Source organism: Balaenoptera borealis (assembly GCF_965194805.1).
Source record: "Balaenoptera borealis genome assembly, chromosome: 4".
In the NCBI taxonomy this organism is placed as follows: domain Eukaryota; kingdom Metazoa; phylum Chordata; class Mammalia; order Artiodactyla; family Balaenopteridae; genus Balaenoptera; species Balaenoptera borealis.
The window spans coordinates 136650099-136677969 of record NC_138861.1 but is presented as its reverse complement, the minus strand read 5'-3'; the positions used below and the strand labels follow the sequence as shown (position 1 = coordinate 136677969).

The 27871-nt window shown below is 35.0% G+C and overlaps 1 protein-coding gene across 10 annotated transcripts in view; it reads right to left on the bottom strand.

Annotated features, from left to right (window-relative positions):
* Positions 1-27871, bottom strand: part of LARP1B (La ribonucleoprotein 1B) — a 130935-nt gene that overhangs the window by 42900 nt on the left and 60164 nt on the right. For all 10 annotated transcript variants that reach the window (XR_014243880.1, XM_082389755.1, XM_082389756.1 and 7 more), the window contains one exon: positions 7779-7902. Coding sequence is in view for 9 of the 10 variants with exons in the window: in XM_082389755.1 (XP_082245881.1) it covers positions 7779-7902 (124 nt within the window). In the remaining variant the exon portion in view is untranslated. The remainder of the gene's footprint in view (positions 1-7778; positions 7903-27871) is intronic.

The window sequence follows — 27871 nt, the reverse complement described above, 5'->3', positions numbered from 1 at the left end:
TAAGAAATAGAAGTTGAAAAAGAAAGGGATCAAAGATAACATCAAGATTTTTTTTTACCTGTACAACTAGAAAGATGCAGTTAACATTTATAGAGATGTAGAAGTCTGGGAGAAGTCCTTGGAAAGGCGTGGTAATTCAGACTTTGGATTTTGGACATAAGAAGTTTGACATGTTTATAAAATATCCAAGTGAAACTGTTGACTACACAGTTGGTTATTTATATGGAATATAGGATGGAGTCTGTACACATAAATTTGACACTCATTGGTATAAGGATTCTATTTAAAACCATGAAACTAAATACTATTACCTGAGGAGTTACTGAGGATCAGAAAGAGAAGAGACTTGAAGACTAGGTGCTAAAGCATCCAAAGCTTGGGGAAATGGGGAAGAACCAGCAAATAAGACTCCCTGAAGTAGAATGAGAACTAAGTAAATAGTGTATAGGAAGAATGTGTTTCAAGACAGAGAATGATTGATCCAGTGCTGTTGGGGAAGATGATGATTGATATGACCCCTCTTAAACACAGAGATCTCTAGAGGCACTATCAAAAGCTGATTTGGGGTGTGAGGGGCAAAAGCCTGTTTGAATCGGGTATAGGGGATAAACAGGAAGATAGATATTAAAGACAGTGAAAACAAACACTTTTTTTTTGCCTTAAATTCTATTTTGTAATAGCAATAGCAGTTCTTTTTATTACCAACGTTGTTTTATAGCATTTTGCATCCTTTTGCCTTTCAATCTTTCTGTATACTTATGACATACAAACAGCACAGAGCTGAATATTCTTTAAATCTAATCCATAATTGTCTTTATAACTGAAAGTTAATCTATTCAACATTTCTTATCATAGCAATATATTGATTTCTATTCTTAATTTTTGTTTATTCTTTCTGTTCATATTTTTAAAAATTGGAGATTATAGAACATGAAGATTAATAAATGTATATATAAATTTAAAAATACAGTTGATTTAGAAATGAAAATGAGAACAAGAAATTAAGTATGGAAAAAATTTAAGCTTCCTAAAAACACTGTATTTAAAAAAAAATCTTTTGGTAAATATCTGAGACTTTACTTAAAGAGCTTAATCACTTATAACCCAGGAAGGCAATATTTAAAAGAAACATAGAGTTGGTACTCACAAACCCACCAACTAGGCTAATACATAAATTACAGATTCAGGCAAACCCATTTGCAGACTTTCCAAATGGGATTCCTCCCTTTTCTCAGGAATTAAACACTATATTAATTTTTTTTTTTTACTTCCCCTTGCTCTTCATGGTTTCTACAGGCTATGCATGTATCCATGAATTTTATATGATGGCATTAAATCGATACATCCTCTACTTTTAAGATTAACCCATTTTGTCACATGTAGCTTTAGTTCTTTCATTTTCCACTGCTGCATATTTTTCCTTTCTATGAATATGCCACATATTATATTCTACTATAAATGGGTATTTTTTTAGTTTTCTTTTTTTTTAATATTATGAACAATGTTGCTATAAATGTTCTTTTTGGTAAACATTTGCAACAGTATCTCTTGAAGTGAAACTGCTGGGTTATAATATGTTATGTCACCATGGTTTTAACTGGCAAATCGCAGCAAAGTAGAGTATAATATCTTTTCATATTTACCAGCCATACAGTTTTCCCCTGTGTGAAGCTCCAGTTTACGTTTTGTCAACTACTTTTTCTACTGATGTTAATCTTTTTTCATATTGACTTTTTAAAATAGAAGTATAGTTGATTTACAATATTATATTCATTTCAGGCATACAACATAATTCAATATTTTTATGGATTATACTCCATTTAAAGTTATTACAAAACAATGGCTATATTCCCATGTACTGTGCAATATATCCTTGTTGCTTATGTATTTTATACATAGTAGTTTGTATCTCTTAATCCCATACCCTATCTCCCCCGCCCCTTCCCTCTAATTTTTAAAAAAAAATTTATTTATGTGTTTATTTTTGGCTGCATTGGGTCTTCGTTGTTGTGCGAGGGCTTTCTCTAGTTGCGGCGACTGGGGGCTACTCTTCGTTGCGGTGTGCAGGCTTCTCGTTGCAGTGGCTTCTCTTGTTGAGGAGCACGGGCTCTAGGTGCATGGGCTTTAGTAGTTGTGGCTCACAGGCTCTACAGCGCAGGCTCAGAAGTTGTGGTGCACGGGCTTAGTTGCTCCGCGGCATGTGGGATCTTTCCGGACCAGGGATCGAACTTGTGTCCCCTGCATTGGCAGGTGGATTCTTAACCACTGCACCAGCAGGGAAGTCCCTCTTCCCTCTAATTCTTTGTTACTTTTATGCATTGTAAAATTTATCTCTTTGGGACTTAACAACTTGGGAACGTGCCCATGGGATGATATTAAGTAAAATGAGTAAAATGAAGAGTGGTAGATATGATGCAATCCGAACTGTGCATACGGGAGAATATTCACTTATTGGCAATGGAAGATGCTGATGGTTGACCAGATCACTGTCTTTAAGAAGGCTCCATTTTCAAATGAATCATATGTATTTTTGTAGCTGTGAACCATATCCTCCATGCTTCTTTCCCTTTGAAAATGGGATGCTATCTTTTTTCCCTTTGCACAGAGCAGTATATCTGCCCAGTTAACAATAAAAATTATTGAGATTATCAGGGGACCAGAGTGTAATCTGTAGTTTATTCCAAGACTTTGCATATCTCTTTAATAGTTCTCATAGGGTACAGTCCAAGGTGCCAAACTAAACAAAGATGCTAACATGAAATCTTCATTTATTTAAAATGTGGTCACTTCTTTTATCATGAAAAAAACTGCACACACTAACTCTGACTTCAATAATAACTTTAAATCACTTTGAGTCACTGAATTTTAAAACTGTATTGTATGGCATAACTTATTAAAAAGTTAAAAGTAGATCCCGGGAATTTAAGTAAATTAATTAATTAAATAAAATACATCTCTTGGGACTTTAATTCTATGATGCTGTGAGGAGCATAAATTTTCGATTTTAATGTACTCAAATTAAACAACACAAAAAATCTTGTAATTAGACTAAACATCCTTAGTGGAATACCCTAAGAATGTTAAAAAAAAAAAAAAAGTTTAAAAGTATAAAGTTTTTAAAAGTTCAAAGCCTAAAAATTTAAAGAATTTTTTTAAAAGTAAGCTTCTTTTAGTACTTATAGTAATATTATTTAATATTATTGTTATTCTGAAGCTACTATATCATAGGATAAACAATTCTGTTACTGTGCTTAGGAATGATATTTTTTTCACATAAGTAAAAAGTGGTACAAATATAAAATCTAACAAATTAAAATTAAAATCTGTAATCCTAAATTTGAACAAAAAATATCAATATAAATTCGTAACATAATTTTCCTTAAAAAAATGTCCAAGCTCTTTCAATGGAAAAGGCCTAGAAACAATGACCAACTCAGTAGCAACTAGAGTACTGACAAAGCTTAACCACCTGGCAAACAAGACAGTTAAGAGTCCAACTCCAGGGACTTCCCTGGTGGTCCAGTGGTAAAGGATCCGCTTTCCAATGCAGGGGACTGGAACTGCAGCTTCAATCCCTGGTCTGGGAAGATCCCACATGCCACAGAGCAACTAAGCCTGCACGCCACAACCACTGAGCCTGCTCACCTCAACTAGAGAGCCCAGAGCTCTAAGACCCGACGCAGCCAAAAATAATAAATAAATATAAACAAATGAAAAAATAATATTTTCAAAAAAGAGTCCAACTCCATTATCACAGAACAAAGCAATGAAAGGTGGATTTGGAGCTAAAAGTCAATAAACTGATAATTGGCCCAAGTATCAATAAGACAGTAGAGTAAAACCCATCTAATGTATTTATGAGATCAGAGTGATAATTTTCTTTTTTCAATTGAAGTATAGTTGATGTACAATAGTATATAAGTTGTAGGTGTACAATATAGTGATTCACAATTTTTAAATGTTATACTCCATTTATAGTTATTATAAAATATTGGCTATATCTCCCATGTTGTACAATATACTCTTGTAGCTTATTTTACACATAATAGTTTGTACCTCTTAATCCCCTAACCTCATAATCCCTCTCCCCGTTTCCCTCTCCCCACTGGTAACCACTAGTCTGTTGTCTATATCTGTGAGTCTGTTTCTTTTCTGCTATATTCACTAGTTTGTATTTTTTAGATTCCACATATAAGTGAGATCATAGAGTATCTGTCTTTCTCTGTCTGATTTATTTCACTTAGTATAATGTCCTTCAAGTCCATCCATGTTGCTGCAAATGGCAAAATTTTGTTCCTTTTTTATGGCTGAGTAGTATTCCATTGTATATGTATATATACGACATCTTCTTTATCCATTCATCTGTTGATACACACTTAGGTTGTTTCCATACTTTGGCAATTGTAAATAATGCTGCTATGAACATTGGGGTACATGTGTCTTTATTTTAAATTAGTGTTTTTGTTTTTTTAGATATATACCCAGGATTGGAACTGCCAGGTCATATGGTGGTTCTACTTTTAGGTTTTTTTTTTTTGTTTTTTTTTTTTAAATAAACTTATTTATTTATTTATTTATTTATTTATTTTTGGCTGTGTTGGGTCTTCGTTTCTGTACGAGGGCTTTCTCTAGTTGCGGCAAGCGGGGGCCACTCTTCATCGCGGTGCGCGGGCCTTTCACTGTCGCGGCCTCTCTTGCTGCGGGGCACAGGCTCCAGATGCGCAGGCTCAGTAGTTGTGGCTCACGGGCCCAGCTCCTCCGTGGCACATGGGATCTTCCCAGACCAGGGCCCGAACCCGTGTCCCCTGCATTGGCAGGCAGATTCTCAACCACTGCGCCACCAGAGAAGCCCTACTTTTAGTTTTTTGAGAAACCTCCATACTGTTTTCCACTGTGACTCCACCAATTTACAGTTCCACCAACGATGTAGGAGGGTTCCCTTTCTCCACACCCTTGCCAACATTTGTTATTTGTGTTCTTTTGGATGACAGCCATCCTGACAGGTGTGAGGTGATATTTCATTGAGGTTTTGATTTACATTTCCTTGATGATTAGCAATGCTGAGCATCTTTTCATGTGCCTGTTGGCCACCTGCACGTCCTCTTAGGAAAAATGTCTATTCAGTTCTTCAGCCCTTTTTAAAATCAGGTTGTTTGTTTTTTTGATGTTCCATTGTATGAGCTGTTTATATATGTTGGATATTAACCCTTTATTGGTCATATCATTTGCAAACAATTTCTCCCATTCAGTAGGTTGTCATTTCCTTTTGTCAATGGTTTCCTTTGCCATGCAAAATCTTTTATGTTTAATTAGGCCCCATTTGTTTATTTTTGCTTTTATTTCCTTTGCTTTAGGAGAAAGATGCAAAAAAACATTCCTGTGATTTATGTCACAGAGTGTTCTGCCTAAGTCTTTCTCTAGGAGTTTTATGGCTTCTGGTCTTACATTTAGGTCTTTAATCCATTTTGAGTTTATTTTGTATATGATGTAGAGAATGTACTAATTTCATTATTGTACATGTAGCTGTCCAGTTTTCCAAGCACTACTTACTGAAAAGACTGTCTTTTCTCCACTGTACATTCTTGCCTCCTTTGTTGTAGACTAATTGACCAGACGTGCGTGGGTTTATTTCTGGGTTTTCTATCCTGTTCTATTGATCTGTATGTATGCTTTTGTGCTAGTACCATACTGCTTTGATTACTGTAGCTTTGTAGTATAGTCTTAAGTCAGGGATCCTGACTCCTCCAGCTCTGTTTTTCTTTCTCAAGATTGCTTTGGCTATTTGGGGTCTTTTGTGTTTCCATGCAAATTTTAAAATTATTTGTTCTAGTTCTGTGACAAATGTCATTGATATTCTGATAGGATTGCATTGAATCTGTTGATTGCCTTGGGTAGTATGGTCATTTTAACAATATTAGTTCTTCCAATCCAAGAAAATGGTATATATCTCCATCTGTTTGTGTCGTCTTCAATTTCTTTCATCAGTGACTTATAGTTTTCCAAGTACAGGTCTTTTACCTCCTTAGGTAGGTTTATTCCTAGGTATTTTACTCTTTTTGATGGGATTGTAATTGGGATTGCTTCCTTAATTTCTCTTTCTGATAGTTCATTGCTACTATATAGAAATGCAACCGATTTCTGTATATTAATTTCATATCCTGCAACTTTACCAAATTTTTTGATGAGCTCTAATAGTTTTGATCATAGTGATAATTTTAAAATAAAACAAAAAACCCAAAAAACCTCCTCACTGGTCACCAAAGATGTAGAGAACGAGCTCATTACTTTGAAAACTAGTAGACAAAGTGAAAGAATTAAGCATTTATTCCCTTTCCTATAAGAACTCTATCTCAGGAAAAACAAATAGTCAATTAAGGGAAATCCTCTTTATGGAAGTAATCTACTAAATTAAGAAGTAATTATGAAAATAGAATTATCACTATTTTGAAGCCCCTTGTGAAATAAAACTTCAAGCGATGATTATCAAAGAGAGACACCAAAGAGAGACAATCGAGCATTATGTGCCTCCTGGTATAAGTATTCAACACAACATATGACATATTCTTGCAAAAATGTGAGCCTCAATCTGATCAAGCCTCTGTATCAAAATCACAGTTAAAGAAAATTCAGGACCAGAAAATGGTTAGATGAAACCATGGGATGCAATCAGCAAAGTCCAGAATGTAAGAAATTCTACAGGACAAACAATCTAGTTTCTACAACAATAAAGTTCAAGGGGAAAAAACCACAACAGTATGAACCTATATACTAAGAGACATATCAACCTACTGCAATGTTTGGAGTTTATATGGATCCTGATTTTTTTTAAAGTGATGAATGAGAAAATTTGAACACCAACTAGATATTTTATATTAAGGAATTACTGTTAATTTTAGATGTGATAATGGTACTGGCTTATTTATGTGTTAAAATAGGTAGTCCTTATCTTTTTAAAGACACATACAGAAATATTTAGGAATGAAAAAATATGAATAATATGATTGGGAGTTTGTTTCAAAATAATCCAAGTGGGAGGTAAAGAGAATGAGTGGAGTCAAGATGAAATAAAATCGGCTATGAGACGATAAAGCAGCTAATGGGTAGGTAATGGGTACATGGGGTTTCATTATACAATTTGCTTTATTTTTGTAGATGTCTGAAGTTTTCCAAATTAAAAGTTTTTCTTTAACCTGCCTTCAGGAAAAAGTATAATAAAATCAGTTACACTTGCCTGAAAATGTCAGATTCAATTTTATGAATCTCCCAAATGTACTTACACTTTCACACAAAGCTAAGGCCTTAAGGCAAAAGAATGATGCTAGTGGTATATTTTAAGGAATCAGCAAGTGAGTGAAAATCTTTTCTTATTTTGCAAAGAGAAGCATTCCCAGAAATCTCAAAATCAAATGAGACACATAAAGAAACCAATCAATTCAGCCTACTTTTAAGTAAGCGTTTGGGTTTGAGCATGAAGTGGTGTTATAATAGACAACTCCTGGATCACCTTTGTGATTACCTGCCTATTCACCAAGAGTAAGGTGGGCTTCCAACTATGATCATTTACCACATGGCTGTCTTACCAAATTTACAATCTGTATTTTTAAGTCTCTAAAATGTTTTGAAGTTCACCAAAGGATAAATAAAAGTTGAGTTTTAAAATTCTAGTCTTTTACCAGATATCTAAATGTTTTTCACAAATAAAAAAGAAGCATACTTTAAAACAATTTAGAACTGCTTTAATATTATTCGGACACTTACACAAAAGCAGATTTACATACCTTGCCTGGACTGTGAAGGTGCTACAGGAACTTCTTGGTTTGGCTCAAAAGGAAGTTCAGGTGTTAGGTTTTCAAACTGCTCTTTACTAATGAGATTTAGCTTCTTAAAGTTCTCAACTTCTTGCTGAAGTAGAATGGAGGAATCTAATTACTAAACTGGCTAATAGAGTAACCAACAGACAATAATTGATACTAATCTCAGAAAATGAGTTTTAAAAACAGGGATTGCAACCGAATAGAAAAGATGTTCTAATAAAGAATCTAGCATTATACTTAATAACAATTAATATTCAGAGTCTAAAAGAGGCATCGAGAACCCTAAAATATTATGACTATTTTATAATTAAAATACATTATAAGAACATACATTCTTATCATTAACTATTTGTTGAGCATTTACACACAAGGCCACTAGAGTATTATAGAGGTTACAAAGTAATCCAATTCATGTTCCCTACCCTTAAGGAATTTACAAGTTAGATGGAAAGAAAGAAATGCACACATAAAAATAATATTAGACAGTGTATGAAAAGTGGATAGTATTTGGTATAAGAATTGAGATCATAAGGGAGGCATCACAGAAGAGATGGGACAAAGCAGCTCCTTAGAATAAGAATTTAGAGAAAGGGAAAAGCATCCTAAATTCGGTACTATGAGCAAAGATGAGAAGCTTGGAATAAGCAATCATTTATTAGAAGATAATTCAGTAAATGACAAAATTTGTTTAGAACCAGTGGTCCGGTAAGGAAGCTGGAGAAAGCTAATAGACCTTTAACACTAGTCCAAGAAGTTTCTGCCTCTTTTTCTAATAGTGGGAAACGTGATGAAACATAAACCTAGATGGCTCTGAAGGTTCATTTCCAAACCCCTTTTATAAGCTTAGTAGCAAGGATACTGCGTAGGTCTAAGCTGTTAGCAAAGGAAGAATGGGCCCATCCCTGCCCCTAGGGCCCCTTTCTAATTTTTGTTACATAATCACATAGATGTTCCCTGCCCTGACCTACATATATGTAAAACATTACAGAGGTGGAGGCCATTCTCTACTGGAAGGTCATCTGGCCATAATGCATGAAGACTATCGAAGCCTGGCTGAAGCTGTGGGGAAAAAAAAGAGTTTGAGGGACTACTTGCATTCTATTACTTCTGGTAAGTTTTCCCCAATAAACCCTGTATTACATCTACACTACTCCTCAGTGCTAATTGGTCCATGACCCTTTACAGAGTAACATCTAAAAAGAGTGTAAGCAGGTAAAAGACATGACAAAAGTATCTGTCTGATGAGCCAAATTAAACATCATCATTACAAAATAGTTGTGGCATCTTGCTCTTAACAACTATCCAAACAATCTTTTCCTTCTGTCTTCAAACATGAATGTTACTTGACAGCTCACACCATTTATTAGATCCAGTTAGCCTTTTAAACTAGGATCTATCTTCTTTTCATGAAAATGCCTTAAATGATTACTTCCCCTATACCAAAATTGCTTTCCCAAAAGTCTTCAATAAGCTCTTCAAGCTAATTGAGTCATTACTCTTCACTGTCCCTTATCTTGCTACAGAGCTTGCTATTAGCAACTCCCACTTCAATGAACATTTATTGTATGTTTATCATATGCCAAAAATGAATAAACACAGTTCTATTCTGATGGGAACACAAATAATACATTTCTGTTTTGTTTTTAACTTTTAAAACTAATTATGGTATAACACACCCCAATTTACATACATATATATATATATATATATATATATATATATATATATACACACACTAGAGAAGGGCATAAATCATAGGTATATATCTCAATAAGTAGTCAAAAGTGAACAGACCTATGGAACCACCATTCAGGTAAAGATGATATAACTAGCACCCGAGAAGTACCCTTCATGCTCCTTCCTTCTTATCACTACCCTGTCTTTCTTCCTAAAGACAGCCAATACTCAGACTTTAATTCTATAGATTCATTTTGCCTGTTTTTGAATTTTATAAAAAAGTAATCATAATGTATGGTTTCTTTAACACAAAATTATCTTTATGAGATTCATCTATAGTTTGTGGCTCTACAGCAGAGTTCAACAAACTACAGCCCCTAAAGGCCAAAGTTTGTCGTTGTAAATAGTTTCATTGGAACACAACCACATCCATTTGTTTACATATTGCACACGGCTGCACCAATGCTACAACTGCAGGGCTGAGTAGTTGCCGTAGTCAATGTATGACATACAAAGCCTAAAATATTTACTACACAGCTCTTTACAGAAAAAGTCTGCCCATCCCTGCTCTACGGTACTCTATTGTATGATCAAACCACAATTTTAAAAAATCCATTCTAGGGACTTCCCTGGTGGCACAGTGGTTAAGAATCTGCCTGCCAACGCAGGGGACACAGGTTTGAGCCCTGGTCCGGGAAGATCCCACGTGCCACGGAGCAACTAAACCCGTGCGCCACAACTACTGAGCCTGCGCTCTAGAGCCCGCGAGCCACAACTACTGAGCCCACGTGCCACAACTACTGAAGCCTGCATGCCTAGAGCCCATGTTCCGCAACAAGAGAAGCCACCGCAAGGAGAAGGCTGCACACCACAATGATGAGCAGCCCCCGCTCACCGCAACTAGAGAAAGCCCACGCGCAGCAACGAAGACCCAATGCAGTCAAAAATAAAAATTAATTAATTAATTTTTTTTTAAAAAGACAGATACAAAAATCCATTCTACTGTTGATGAGCATCAGGTCCTTTCCAGACTATAGCTGTTATAAATAATGTTGTTATAAATATGTTTTTACAGAACACTTATTTGGTGAACATATGATTTTTTACCTTTTTGTAAATTGTAGTTGATATACAATATTATATGTCACAGGTATACAATACAGTAACACACAATTTTTAAAGTTTATACTCCATTTATAGTTACTATAAAATATTGGCTATATTCCCTGGATATGTACAACATATCCTTGTAGCTTATCCTATACCTAATAGTTTGTACTTCTTACTACCCCACCCCTATATTGCCCCTCCCTCCTTCCCTCTCCCTACTGGTAACCACTAGTTTGTTCTCTATATCTGTGAGTCTGTTTCTTTTTTGTTATATTCACTACTTTGTTGTATTTTTTAGATTCCATATATAAATGAGAACATACAGTATTTGTCTTTCTCTGACTTACTCACTTAGCATAATGCTCTCCAAGTCCATCCACTTTGCTGCAAACGGCAAAATTTTGTTCTTTTTTATGGCTGAGTAGTATTCCATTGTGTGTGTGTGTATGCATGTGTGTGTGTGTGTATACCACATCTTCTTTATCCATTTATCTTTTGATGCACACTTAGGTTGCTTCCATATTTTGGCAATTGTACATAATGCTGCTATGAACATTGGGTGCAAGTGTCTTTTTAAATTAGTGTTTTTTGTTTTTTTCAGGTATATATCCAGGACTGGAAATTCCAGGTCACATGGTAGTTCTACTTTTAGTTTTTTGAGAAACCTTCATACTATTTACCACAGTGGCTCCACCAATTTACATTCCCACCAACAGTGTAGGAGGGTTCCCTTTTCTCCAAACGCTTGCCAACATTTGTTATTGTGTTGTTTTAGATGAGAGCCATCCTGACAGGTGTCAGGTGATATTTCATTGTGCTTTTAATTTACATTTCTCTGATGATTAGTGATGCTGAGCATCTTTTCATGTGCCTATTAACCACCTGCATGTCCTCTTAGGAAAAATATTTATTCAGTTCTTCAGCCCATTTTTTAATTGGGTTTCTTTTTGTTTTTGTTTTTGTTTTTATGTTAAGTTGTATGAGCTGTTTATATATGTTGGATATTAACCCCTTATTGGTCATACCATTTGCAAATAATTTCTCCCATTCAGTAGGTTGTAATCTCCTTTTGTTGATGGTTTCCTTTGCCATGCAAAATCTTTTAATTAGGTCCCATTTATTTATTCTTGTTTTTATTTCCCTTACTTTAGGAGATGAATCCAAAAAAAATTCCTGTGATTTATGACAACAGACATACATTTTTATTGACTATTTACTAGGAGTGGAATTGCTGAATCAGGTGGTGCACTTCAACTTTAGTAGAAAATGCAAATATGTTTTCATAGTAGTTGTACCTATTTACATTCCCATTAGCAGTATATCAAAGTTCCTATTGCTCTACATCCTCATCAACACTTGGTATTGTCAGTTTTTAAAAATTTAGTCTTTTTGAAAAGGACCAAACTATAGATATAAACAACATTTTGGATGGACCTCAAGGGCATTATGATTTTTTAAAAATATCAATCTCAAATGGTAACATGCTGTATGATTCCTTTTATATAACATTCTCAAAATGACAACAATATAGAGATGGAGAACAGATTAATGGCTACCAGGGATTAGGAATAGCAGAGGGGAGGCAGATGGGTGTAAGTTTAATAGCACTAGGGAGATCTTTGTGGTGATAAAATAATTCAGTGCCTTGACTTTAATGGTAGTTATGTGAATCTACATGTGATAAAATGACAGAGAAGTATACACACAGATTTGTGATAATAAACACCAATTTCCTGGTTTTAATATTGTGGTTTAATTATCTAAGCTATCAGATTTAATTAGATTTAATTATCTAAGATAACCTTTCAAGGTTATCTGGGTGAAGGGTACACTGGACCTCTCTGCACTATTTTTCCAGCTTCCTATGAATCTATAATTATCTCAAAAATTTGAAAAATTTAAAGATGTAGCCACTCTGGTAGATGTGTTATCTCATTGTGGTTTTAATTTGTATTTCTCTGATTATTAATAATGATGAAAACCTTTAGTATATTTTATTTGGATAATTTTTTTGTGTGATATGACTATCCAATTCTATTGCTCATTTTCCTATACAGTTGTCTTTCTCATTGATTTGTACGAGTTCTTTACAAAATGTTGTAAATGTCTTTTTTCCACTCTGTACCTTACATTTTCAGTCTCTTATGGTGTCTTCTGTTGAAAAGTTCTTTTTAATGTAGTACATTTTATCAATCATTTGCTTCATTGTGTTATTTCCTGTTTAGTAAATCTTTCCGTACTAAAAGATCATGGAAATAGTATCTTAATCTTTTATGAGTTTTATTATTTTGACTTTCACATTTAAAACTACAATATATCTAGAATTGATTTTTCTGTGTATGGTATAAGGGTTAATGTGCACTTGAAAAGAATGTGAATTCTGCAGATGTCAGGTGCAGTATTTCATTTCTGTCAATTAAGCCAAGTTTCTTAACTGTGTTGTTCACATTTCCCACATCCTTACTGATTTTTTCATCTGCTTGCTATACCTTGCGTCTTTCTTGATAAGGGGTATTACAATCTCCCACTATGATTATAAATTTGTCTATGCACAGCTATCAATTTTTGTCTTATATATTTTGAGGCTGCTATTAAATGCATACAAGTTTAGAACTTACATATTTTCTGGTGCAACTAAACCTTTTATGATTATGAAATGTCCCATTTAATCTTGAATAATTATTTTTGCCTTAAAAATCCACTTTACCCATAGAGTTATACCAACTTTGTTGTGGTTAGTGTCAATATTTATTTAAATCTACACATGTATTTACCATTTCCATTGCTCTTTATTCCTTTCTGTACCTTCACCTTCTTCCTGGAATCATTTTTCTTTGCCTAAAATACTTCCTTTGTACTTTCTTTAAAGCATATCTGCTGAAAACAAATTTTCTCAGTTTTCATGTCTGTTGGTTATTTCATCTTCATTTTTAAACAGCTTCATTGAGATACAATTTACATACCATAAAATTCACCTATATTAAGTGTACTCTTCAACTATTTGTTTACCTTTATTTCTGAACACTAGTTCCCTTCCAGTACTGTGATTATACCATCCCATTGTTTCCTGACTTCCATTATTTCTGCTGAAAAGTTAGCTGTAAGTCTTACTATTGATGCTTTTAAAGAAATCTGTCCTTTTTCTCTGGCTTTTGTTATTTATTTTCAGCAGTTTTAAATTATAACCTTGATGTGGTTTTCTTTATATTTATATTCTTTGGAGTTCATAGGACTTCTTGAATTTATCCCTTGTTATATCTTTCATCGGTTTTGGTAAAATGTCAGCCATAATTTCTTCAAATAATATTTCTGCCTTATCCTCTCACTCTTCTCTTCTGAGAATCCAATCAAATGTATGTTTGAGCTTGGGACTGTATCTCTTATGTCTCTGACACTATTTTCTTTATTTTCCACTTTTTTTGCTCCATGCTTCACTCTTGATTTTTTCTTAACCCATCTTAGTAATTCTGTATTCAGCGTGTACTTATCTACTGTTATGCCCGTTCATTGCACTCATTTTATATTTTTCATTTCCAGAATTTCAGTTAGATTCCTTTTTAAAATTTCTACTTCTCTGATGAAATTCTCCATTTTACCTTTTTAAAAATCATGTTAATAATACTAAAGTCTGTTTGATAACTCTATTATCTGGATCTCTATGGATCTGTCTCTATTTTCTGTTGTTCCTTTTGTTTTTTCTATAATATCATCTTGTCTTCTTGTATGTCTGATTATTTTGGGGGGGCCAGACATTATTTTTGAAAACTTGAGGCGTAGGATGATATTTTACTCTAGAAAGGATTTGTGTATTCCTTCAACTAAGTGGCTACAGGCATCAGCATGCTGATCCAATGAGGAATTAAAATGAATAGACACTAACCCTACCGAGAGCAGATCTTTTTAAGTTACCCTGATTTTCTAGGATGTAGGCCTTTAGAGTTCCCAAAGCCTAGAAGGCTTACTAGAGGTCCCCAACTGGTTTCTGAACACCAATTTTTATTACCCTAGTTCCATGAGTTTTTCAAAAAATCTCTTTTCAGCTTTTCAGTTGCTTCTTCTGGAACTAGCTGATGCCTCTGAGGGAAATGCAGACTGTAATGCCAGTCTTCTTCAGATTTCCTTCCTCCAGATTTTAGCCACACAATTCTTTATTGTATTGTTAGCTCTACTGTGCTTTCATGCAGATTTTTTTACCTACTTTTACAGTTGTTCTCGGCAGGAGGGCTGATATGAATTACACAGTCTACCCCAATTGAATCTATAGCCAAAGTCTAATTTTTGTTTTTAAAATAAACTTATACTTTGTCTTGCTCAAAAGGGGACCAAAAAGACTTAATAATCAACGGATAAGACTTGTATACAAATTAATTTGAAATGTATACATTTCACTGTAAGAGTTAAAAATTGGCACACATGAGGTAAAAAGTTAGAATAAAAACATGATTTTTCTGGGGTGGATGACAATAAAAACTATCAAAGAGGTATTTCCTGGGAAGTGTAAAATCTGAACTGGGTTTTGCATTCTAAAGGATGAAAAGGAGTTTGGCAAGTAAACAATGTAAAAAAATAGTGCAGACAGAGGAAATAACACATGCATCTTGGTATTTATTGAGTATGAATTTTAAAACTGAAAGCAGTGGCACAATGAAGACAGATATGTAAGAACCAAATCATGAATTATTGTTTTCCAAGGAATTTGAACTTTATCTTGAGGGAGGTAAAAAAGCACTGAAGAGCATTAAGAAAAATAGGAAAATAGTAGGATTAATATTTTAGAAATTTGAAGGATTTGTATTCTTTTCCTTGGGATCACTTATTTTGAAAATTAAGTAAGCCTGAAACTATCTGAAGCCATCTTTGCCATCTCATAGAGAAAGCCTGACTGAAAATGAAGCTAACACAGAGGAAAGAAGACCAAAGATAGGAGTAGAGAAATGTGAAATCATTCTTTGAAGTCCTAGACAAAGACTTGTCTGGAAGCAAGTACTACTCCTTGGACTTCTGGTAGTAAATTCCCTTACTTGCTAGGAAAAAAGGAGGAAAGGCGAAAGGAAGGAGGAAGACTACTCTCTGACAAGAGGAAAGCTGGAAAGAGAATGAACTAGAGCCAAGAACCTAGTATACAAACCCCATGGAGAGATGGTGCAGACCAGAACTGCTGCATGGCAGTAGTGATGGTTAGGGAAGGATGGATAGGACCTAGTGACACACTGCATGTTGAAAGTTAGAAGTTGATGAGGATGCCTAAGGCATCCAACCAAAATAAAAAAAACATAGAAAACAGGTTTAGGGTAGGTTTCCTTTAATTTTTAAAATGGAGACAGAATATAAATGAGATACCTATGGAACATGAGACACACAGCTGGAAAATCTAATAGCTACTGGTTACAGTTCTAGAGGCCCACAAAGACACTAGGATGTCATTAGCATACAGTTAATGATTAAAAACCTGGGAATAAATTCTCTCACTTATGGACAAGATAACAAAGTTCTAAGAGAAGCAGGTCAAGGGTAGGACCAGGGAAGACCACATTTAAAAAGCAGGCGGAAATTGTACACTCAAAAATGGTTAAAAGTGTAAATTTTCTGTATACATATTTTACCATAATAAAAAAAGACACCCCCCAGTAAAGGCAAGCATGCCATTTTGTCATAAGGTCTGAAAAGTGCTAAGCAATGGGGACATAACATTGGTATACATGAGCCATCTTGAGAAAGTTCTAACCTGACCAAATTTGAAACATCTGAACATCAAAATGAATAACTGGAATGGAATGGTATCCATTCAAGAGTCCATACTGACATTAAAAAAAGAGAGAGACAGAGACAGACAGAAACAGAGAGAGAAGAGAAAGTTAAAATACAAAATAAAAAATGAATGGAAAGTTCTTTTTTACAGAAGAATGCTAACTAACTGACATAGAGGGAGTAACAAAAAATTACCATTTTATAATCACCGTAGTAAAACTGACTCAGGCAAAAGTCATCAATGGAAGCTAAAACACTAAGTGAAGACTGCTGGGGAACACAGCTTTAAAATATTACTCCAGAGATCACTTATTAATTACAAAGGGAAGCAGGTACCTTCTTCATCTGTTTGCAGAAGACATGAAGGAAAGTGACAACATGAAAACCAAATGACATCATTATGTCTCCTGAGGTGATATACTAAAGAGGGCACATAACCTATGTAATATTCCTGCCAAAAATATTTAACCTAAAGCTAGTCATATGGAAATACCAGGCAAACCTAAACTGAGGGATATTTTCCAAAACTATTGGCCTGGATTCTTCAAAAATGTCAATGTCTGCACCCCTATGTTCATAGTAGCACTATTTACAATAGCCAAGACATGGAAACAACCTACATGTCCATCAACAGATGAATGGATAAGAAGATGTGGTGTGTATGTATGTGTGTGTGTGTGTGTGTGTGTGTGTGTGTATATATATATATATATATATATATATATATATACAAAATAAAATATTACTCATCCATAACAAAGAATGAAATAATGCCATTTGCAGCAACTTGGATAGACCTAGAGATTATCATACTAAGTGAAGTTAAGTCAGAAAGACAAATACCACATGATATCACTTACATATGGAATCTAAAATATGACACAAATGAACTTATCTACAAAACAGAAACAGACTCACAGACACAGAGAACAGACTTGTGGTTGCCAAGGGGAAGGGGGGACAGGTGAGAACTGGATTGGGCATTTGGGACTAGCAGATGCAAACAATTACATATAAAATGGATAAACAACAAGATATTATTGTATAGCACAGGGAACTACGTTCAGTATACTGTAATAAACCATAATGGAAAAGACAAAAAAAAAGGAAAGAAAAAAAAAAAAAGGCTGAGGAATTATTCTAAATTAAAGAAAATTAAAATTATGTAATTCTAAATGCAATGTGTGATTCTTGGAGTTGGTATCAAAAAATAAATAAAAAGTTATAAAGGACAGTATTAAGACAATTAGAGAAATCTAAATATAGGCTATATATTAGATACAGCACTCTATCAAGACTAAACTTTCTATGTTTGACAGTTATTGTTATGTAGGAGAATGTACTTGTTTTTAAGAGATACAGGCTTTATATTTAGGGATAAAGTGGCATAGTGTCTATAACTAACTCACAGGTGGTTCAAAAAAATTCACATACATATTATACATATCCCTTTGATTCAGCATTTCATTTCACCCCTGGATTATTATAAATAAGTTTTAACTCAACTTCTGCCCTCCCCTACTCTGACCTAGGCTAATGCTTCTGTTAGAGTAAATCTTACTAGACCATATTGTGATCATACCATTTTTCTTTGTAAGAACTGCAATCGCTCCTTATTCTAAATTCCTACATAGATTTCAAGACACTTCACAATCTGCTCCCATCCCACCTACCCAAACAATCTTCAATTTCAGTACATCACAATAGTACTAACGTTTTTAACTTAAAGAAATTTGATTATACTTGTTCAGCAATTACAGTAACTTTTTAAGTTATTATTTTTTAATGCAACTGCCATTCTACTCAATGAACATAGGCAGTGAAGTAATTAAGCCCTAAAATGTTAATTCACATAAAGAAAAATCCAACAAAAGGATGCATACATTTTAATAATGTCCTGACCATTAAAAGGTAAAGTATCTAGGGAATTCCCTGGCAGTCCAGTGGTTAGGACTCCGCACTCCCACTGCCGGGGGCCTGGGTTTGATCCTTAGTCGGGGAAATCCCGCAAGCCATGCAGCGCGGCCAAAAAAAAAAAAAAAAAGAGATTAAAAGGTAAAGTATCTAAACAAGTATAGTTTCACCATATCCTCAAGGACCTAATTTTATAATTAAAGGCTTTCATGTTTAAAAAAAAGTTGAGAACCACAGAGAAACACTGATTAAATTTGAATTATTTTAAAAATCAGCCTCTTAGGGAAAAGATGACCATGAACAGGAAGAGCCACCAAGTTAGAATCTTCATAAATTTGCTCAAGTGCTTCAAACAGTGAAACACTTGAATATTTTATAAATATGATCCTGCTACATTACTATATATATGATAAATTTACATATGCATATTATGATGTGGGGCTATATTTAAAACCACATACGTATTTTACGAGTCGTTTAAAGGACTTTTAAGAGTATTTTGGCCATACTCAGTTTTCAACTTAAAAGGACTCTAGAACCAATTCCCAAATAATATTTAACTGCAGTGCATTAGAGAAGACACATAAGTTAGGTCTTAGACCTATCAGTGTTGAGCAACTTTTCTTTACTCAAGAAACAGTAATTTAAAAATTGCAAACTGTATTTTATAAATTATCTTTATCAGGATATTAAAAAGTACATCTGTGTTACACACCACTGCAATTCCATCAAAGAAGGAATAGGCCAGATTTTATAAACTACATAATTTACATTGTAATAGCTAACTTAAACACTATCTTTGAAGGAGATACTTTAGAAACTGGTTTTTCATTTATTGACATACATTGTTTTAGTACTGAATTCTTAGTCACTCTTCAATCCACTTTCTTTGAGACACAACATTTTCATTGTCACTGTTCTTTGCAACAATCACAAGGCTTTAACATTTATTTAAGAGACAGTCCACCTACTTACAGCACCAGAGGCTACTTTCTGTCCTCATCTCTCTTTTCTCCATTTTCCCCCTTCAAGTCAAGCCAACTGGTTACCTTCACTAGTTGGACTACCTATTCTGTTTTGATTTTGTACATTTCCAGATAGTGCCTAAAAACCAAGGAAAAGCTCTTGCGTGCATCAAGGGATGGAAATTCTGATAAAAGTTATAAGGGGACAAATTTTACAACCACTGTTTTAGCAGTGGGAAAAAATTTTTCTCTGCCACAGAAACCTGAAAAATAAATCAAGCAGAGTCCCAGGAAAAGGCAAGAAATGAGTCAGTTGTTTAGGGCTGACTAGTCTACACCTTAAATCAAACATACAAAAGAGGTTCCTAGTCTGAGCTCAACAAACAGGGGAAACATAAAGGACCTTGGGCCTGTAAACTCCACGACATCAGGGACTTGCCGTTTATTTTCCTCAACACTGTACACAAGTGCCTATCACTAAGCTTGACACCTCACAGGTACTCCAATATCTGTAATGAATGAACAAAGAATGGATGATTGAATGAAAAACAAGACAGAAACTGAAGTCAAGAAGAATGCGTTCCAAAGGAAGATATTTTGTTGTGGGGTTTTTTTTTTTTTTTTTTGGTCAGGAGTATTGAACAAAACAGTGGGTCCTAGATTAAGTATTTTGTTAATTATAATATAGAATATTCATTACTAGGGCCAAGTTTAAGCCTAACCCTTCTCTATAATGCCTCCCTTGATTATGCCAACCAAAAACTCTCAAAATTCTTTCATCCAGGTCTTTTAAAATAATTCTGCCTTAGTGTGAACTATATGTATACAGTATAAAAATTAATAGCTGTGAATACCACCTGTTAACCACCATCTAGGTTAACAGAACACTGCCAGTAGCTTAAAGTTCCTTGTTTGCTTCTGTCCAATCACATTCTCTTCCTTTTCTCCAGAGGTACTGTTATATGGATTTTAGTGAAGGTCATTCCCTAACTGTTCTTTTATTAACCACCTTTGAAAGTTCCCCTAAGCAATATATTTCACTTCCCCTGTCTTTGAACTTTATGTAAATAAAATCATATTTTAATATGATAATATAATATACTGCATATATTCCATGAATAACATTCACCAAATCTTTTTTAGTTTAATTTTTATTTTGGAATTTTTCTAACATATGCAAAAATAGAACAGTATACTGAAGCCCTATATATCCATTACCTAGTTTCAATTATCATCATTTTACTATTCTCTCATTTGATCTACACCGGCATTACTTTAAAAATCATCCCCATTTCTTTGTTTTTAAGCAGCTCCAGTCATGGTGCTGGTGTTACCCTTGCCTGGTTGTAGGTGGCTGTCTCTCCTGTCTGTAGAATTCTGGCCTGAAAATAGCAGCTGGTACACCAAACTAAGCAGCTTCAACAGGGACATTATTTCCTCCTAATATCAGTTCAGTAACTGGATTTGGTTTTTTACTATTGTACACTTCTGGCAAAGAGGGAAAATAATAGTTCCTCGGTCTTCCTTTGTTTTTGAATTAGATTTTGATATTTCAGACTGTAAAGGGCTTTGGGGGATGATATTGATATTACCTGTGATAGCAGTAATTTTACTGAAGCAACTGCATTGAAATTCACTTGGGTTTTCTCTCATTATCAGATTCTATTCCAAACAACTATTCTGTAAATCCAAATGGATTACCAGTGTGCTATAGATTTATTATAGAACAACATTCATGTTTGGTCTACAATGAAAATAGTTTAAGTTAGTCTTATCATCTAAAATATTTTTAAATGTTCTTTACATGAAATTTTATTTTGTATTTTTAAAACTTTAGGGACTTTATTTTTCTAAGTCAGTTAACTACTTTTTAAAAAAAATATTTTGTATCTACTTTTGTAACTTCATCAGAATAAAACATATTGAAAGAAAAAAAATCATCCCCATTTCTGTATCTATGATTAATTTATTTCACTGCTAAATACCAAACCATTATACACAAAGACACAATTCATTTATCCATTATACTATTTTGGACATGATATGAAATTGATGCTTATTAGATATTTGTGTGTATACGTATACATTTAGAAATGGAATAGATGTTTCCTAGGATGCATAAACAGTCAACTTTAGTAAGTAATATTAAACTGTTTACAAAGATGGTTGTAACACACAACAACATAGACAGGCCTAGTGTGTATTATGCCTAGTGAAATAAGTCAAAGAAGACAAATACTGTATGTTATTACTTACAAGTGGAATCTAAAAAATAAAATAAATGAATGAATATAACAAAATAGAAACAGACTCACAGATATAGAGAACAACTAATGGTGACCAGTCGGGGGAGGGAGTGAGAAGGGGCAAGACAGGAGTAGGGGATTAAGAGGTACAAACTACTATGTATAAAATAAATAAGCTTCAAGTATATATTGTATAGCACAGGGAATATAGCCAATATTTTATAATAACTTTAAATGGAGGATAATCTATAAAAATTCTGAAGCACCATGATGTACACCTGAAATATAATATTGTAAATCAACAATACTTCAATTTTTAAAAAAAGATGGTTCTAACAATTTAATCTAGCACCAACTGTGGTATGTGAGTTCCTATTGTGCCGTTCTTTACAAAGACTTAATACTGTCAGACTTTAATTTTATGATGTAACAGTTATGATCTTCTGCCTCTGCATACGACAGAGTAACTGATACAAGCCTACTTCTCCCAATGAAAATAACCATAAACTGATATAAAGTAACTATTTTAGCATTGGATAACTAGCAATGCAAGATCCTGATCTCTGAAAGAAGAGAAATTCACAAGGTGGACTCCACAATCACCCCAGCTCTCTTTTCTCAGTACAATTTCCCAACCATAGCACAGCAAGCTTCAGCCCAAGCAAAGAATGGCTGTCCTGCTGAGCTGAGAAGGTAGTGCTTAGCATTCAGGGAAGCTGAAGCAGTGGAATCTATAGAGCAGAACACTGAGGAAGAGGGAGCTAATTAGTGCTGGAGGAGGCAATACCCCTTGTGAGTAGGGGGTCAGACCCCTGTGAGTCCTTGGCTGAAGGCTGAGCTACATACATAGAGGATAAGACTCCCTGAGACATATCCAAAAACATCTGCAATGGGACTGAGCTGAACAGTTATATTAAAGGTCCAATAGCATTGGGAGATGATGACATATAGACCCAGTTGAGAATGGAGAACCCTTGTTAACCACTCATCAACACCCAGGGCATCCAGGTGAGATACACTTTAAAAATTAGGCCATGCTACAGAGTAAGACCCACCCCTTACAGTAAGACCTACTCTAGATTCCCTAGCAGAGCCTAACACAAAACCTGATAAGATGTTGACGAGACATAGGGTTTAGAGGCTAAGCTCTACCAAGTTAGAGAGGTTTTCCACAGATCTAACCTAACAAAGAATAAAACCAAGCCCACAAAATTCCAAGTTGTCAGGCCAATAAAACAAAAAAACCAACATTCGTCAGAGGAAGATGACATAATCTATAATCTCTACAGTATAATACCTAAAATGTCTAGTAAAAAACATTTCACATTTAATATCTAAAATGTGAAAAGAAACAGAAAGATGTAACACATAGTCAAGAAAACAACAATAACAACAACAGGCAATAGAAACTGTCTTCCAGATGTCTCAAATGTTGGATTTTACAATAGGGACTTTAAAGCAACTATTACAGAGTTAAGTTTGATGAACTAAATGAAAAGATAGTCTGAATGAATGAACAGATAGGAAATCCCAGCCAAAAAAGTAGACTACAAAAATAATAAGTTATAGAACTGAAAACGTTGTACTTGGATGAGCTTAAGAATAGAATGGAGATGGCAGACAAAAGCTAGTGAAAATAAAAGACAGATTTGAAGACATAATTTAATGTATAAAACAGAGGGAAAATAGCCTGCGAGCCACAACTACTGAGCCCACATGCCACAACTACTGAAGCTTGTGTGCCCTAGAGCCCGCGTGCCGCAACTACTGAGCCATGTGCTGCAACTACTGAAGCCCACACGCCTAGAGCCCGTGCTCCTCAACAAAAGAAGCCACCGTGATGAGAAGCCTGTGCACTGCAACGAACAGTAGCCCCCACTTGCTGCAACTAGAGAAAGCTCACGCACAGCAACGAAGACCCAACGCAGCGAAAATATAAAATTTAATAAATAAATAAATAAAAGACTGTTTTTTCTTTTCACAATTTCCTTAAAAGACAACTGTTAGTTTAAAGCAAAATAATAACATTTTAAGATGGGGTTTAGAATACATGTAAAAGGATACGACAACACTAGCACAAAGGCAGTGGAACTATATTTTTGTAATTATAAATTATATTTGTAAGCCAAGAAATATTAACTGTCAGATGAGAAAAGTGTGAAATGATATAATAATCTAGATAGATTTAGAAAAGTTAAGGAGGCATATTATTAGCACTAGAGTAATCACTAAAAAATAAAAAAGTTTAAAGCAGCATAACTAAGAAGCCAAAAGAGAAAATAAAATGTAATATTATAAAACGTTTGATTAACTTAGAGGTCACAAAAGAAGTTAAAAAGGGAATAAAAATATTATAACTAGTAAGACCCAATTATATGATGTCTACAAGAAACCCTCCTATAAAATAAAGGCACTAATTGGGGAATTCCCTGGCGGTCTGGTGGCTAGGACTCAGCGTTTTCACTGCCAGGGCCTTGGTCTGATCCCTGGTCGGGGAACTAAGATCCTGCCAGCCACACAGCACAGCAAATAAATAAATAAAAATAAAATAAAATAAATAAATACAAATAAAATAAAGGCACTAATAGGCTGAAAGTAAAAAGATAAAAGAAAGCTGGCAACTTTGGCTTCAACATCAGCTTCAAGACATGGCATTACAAGAAATAATGATGAGGGACTTCCCTGGTGGTGCAGTGGTTAAGAATCTGTCAGCCAACGCAGGGGACACAGGTTCGATCCCTGGTCCGGGAAGATCCCACATGCCACAGAGCACCTAAGCCTGGGTGCCACAACTACTGAGCCTGCGCTCTAGAGCCCACGAGCTACAACTACTGAAGCCCAGGTGCCTAGAGCCCATGCTCCGCAACAGGAGAAGCCATTGCAATGAGAAGCCAGCACACTGCAATGAAGAGTAGCCCCTGCTTGCCGCAACTAGAGAAAGCCTGCACGCAGCAACGAAGACCCAACACAGCCAAAATTAAAAAAAAAAAATTAAAATAATGATGAGTCAATATGGATCATTGTGCATATTTCACAATGATGAATCAATTCGTCAAGAATACATAACTACATATGTATACTGCATCTCATAACAGATGCATACATATGCATCACACATACATGCATTTAATAATAGAGCTACAAAATTTATGTAGCAAAAACTGACAGCTCTAAAGGAAGAAATAAACAAATTTCAACCACAGTTGAAGATTTTAACAGCCCTCCCTCAGTAATTTATATGAGAAAAAAAAGTCTACAGGATATATAAGATTTGAACAATGCTATCAGATAACAGTCTGGCCTAACTGACATTTACAGAATATTACACCTAAAACCTACAGATTATAAATTATTTCCAAGTATACATAAAATCCTCCACCAAGATAGTGGAACTATCTTGCTTGCTTAGTCATTTTTTTCTCTGAGCACCAACCCCATTCTAAACTTACTTCCCTTAGAAAATACTTATGGGAATATTTTGAGGCTTAGAATGACGTCAGTCTACAATCAGTGGGCCAAATCTGGTCCGTGGTCTGTTTTATTGTACAGCCCTCTAGCTAAAAACAGCTTTTACAATAAAGGGCTACATTAAAATAAAATTTAAAAATACAAAAAACAACAACCAAAAAACCAACCATGAAACAAAGAACATGCTACAGAGACACTAAGTAACCTGCAAAGCAGAAAATATTTACTATTCAGCCCTGTACAGAAGAGTTTGCCAACCTCTGAAATAAGTTCCTCCAAAGAGGATATACGTTTGCTTATGCCAGGCGCCTGTGATTTTAATAGTCCAGAACTACTTTATATTCTTAGTTCTAGCTTTTTTCAGACTAAAGTATATTATGAATTTGAGCTGCAAATCCATAAATGTTTGACCATCGAGTGGTTACTTCCCACCTGCCTCCATTCAGAACCAAGACCAAGACACGCCCTCTGAGTAAATGTCCGCTTCTGAGCTCAGTTTCTTTTCTCTGGGATTGCATATTCAGTCAATCTATGGAACAAGCATAACTTTTTTTTGGTAATTTTTTCAATAATTTAATCTAGAATTTTTAGTTATTTTCCATAGGAGGGTTATCTGGGAACATAGCTATTCATATACTCACAAAGAGAACACTTGAATCAAGCTCCTTCAATTGTATTCTGCTACTATAGAGGTTTACGTAACTGTGGAGAGAGCAGGAAATGTAGAACATGAAAGGATGCTCAAAGAAGGTGATGTCTAACCAAGTTTGAATCATGAATAGGAGTTTGTGTAGCAAAGATAATGGGGCAAGAGCATTTCAAGGCTTTGGAGGAACATGCACAAAAGCTTAAAGATGAGAAGAGTATCTTTGGGAAACTCCAAGTACTTCAGTGTACAGAGCAAAAGAGCAGTGAGATGAGGCTGGAAAAGTGGAAACATGGAGATATGGAAGAATTCATGAAATATGAGAGTAATACAAACAAGACTTACTAACTTGAGGCAAAAGGGATATACCCATGCCAATGTTCAGGGATCACAGACCCAATCACCAAGATAGGAATCATAAACCGACTGGGGAGTTCTGTTTACTGTGAGGAGGAAAAGGAGCTAAAGAAGGGGGTTTTGAATGGAGAAATAATAAATTCAGTTTGGGGCATGTTGATTTTTAAAGAACTCTAGGACAAATATGATGAAATGTCCCAGGAGGCAGCTAGACACACTGCATCTGAAATTCAGGGTCAAAATCTTGTCTAGATATAAAAGAGTTGGGATTAAAACAACATACAGTGGTGAATAAAGTCCTGCGTAGAAAGAGTGCTTAGAGAGAGCAGTTAGAGTAAGAATATAGAGTCTTAAGTCATAAGCCTAGGAATCTCTGACAATTAAGGAACAGACGATAAACGTAAATCTAACTGAAAAAGAATGGCTACAGAAGTAGAAGGGGTCGCCCCTGGTGGTCCAGTGGCTAAGACTCCGTGCTCCCAATGCAGGGGGCCCTGGTTCTATCCCTGGTTATGGAACTAAATCCCGCATGCTGCAACTAAAAAGATCACACGTGCTGCAACTAAAAGATCCCGCATGCCGCAACTAAGACCCATTGCAGCCAAATAAATAAATACTAAAAAAAAAAAAGAAGAAAAAGTAGAAGGAAAAGTGAGAGAATGTGGTGTAATGGAAAAGCCAAAAAGTTTCAATAAGTTAACAGCTTTAAATACTCATGATCTAGTAAGATCTAGATAGGATCTTTTCCATCATTTTAAGAAATAAATCAAGAATAATCTTGGTACTGTCCTCCATTTTCCTGCCTAATCCCTTTGGTCTAAAGCCTCCCTAGTAAAATTTCTGCAAAAGAAATAGCCTGTAGTCTCCCACTGCTCACCAGGAATCTCTGATTTTTCTAAGAACCGTTTTCTTCCATTCTACAAAAATGACTTAACTTTGTCACTCTCCACCCTTTCACCAGCCCCATAACCCTGACTCATTTCATTGAGAAAGGTAAAATCATGAGGAGGAAATTACTCTTATTTCTACCACGAAATCTACAAACCCATCTACACTCATGTTCTATTTCTTCCCTCCAGGTAAAGAACCAAAGCCTCTCCTTGAAAGGCCCATACCTCTCTCTGTATCAATTGTTCTCAACTAGGGGTGATTCTGCCCACATAACTCTCTTCAATGTACATTTTTTACAATTGTCATGGGGGTGGGATGCTTCTGACATCTAGTGGATAGAGGCCAGGGATGATGCTAACCATCCTTTGTTGCACAGGACAGCTTCCACGAAAAGAATTAGTGTCTGGTTCAAGATGTCAATAGGGCCAAGGCTGACAAACCCTGATCCACAATGCTCTGAATCCTATCCAGTCTCACAGTCTCAAGAATTTAGCTCCATTTTCTACTCCCTTCTACATCTTCAACTCTCCCTTTCCACTGGACCATTCCCATAACCAGGTAAAATGTTCCAGTACTTTCCAATCTTTAAAAATATATTAATAAACAAATACACACATACACACACACACACAAACTTTGACTCATCTCCTTTAAGGTACTGCCACTTCTCCAATATATTATACCAAGCTTCAATATTCATATTATATTATTCAAAATAATATTCAATATTCAAATATATTTGAATGCATTACATTCATATTTCCACTTCTCATTTCTTCAAACTTTTCCCCCAACTGTTCCACTGCGATAACTCAGCAAGTTTCTTCTTTCCTATTTATGAAGCAGCTCATAACTAAATTCAATGGTCAATTACGGTAGTTATCTATTTATCTAGATTTTTTGGATTATCTCCATCCACACACCCTACTCTCATAAACATCACCATTATGAATTACCTGGAGATTGCATTTTCAATAGTCAGTCATGTCCACTACCACATTCCCAGCTCCCAGCACAGTGTGGCACAGGGCAGGC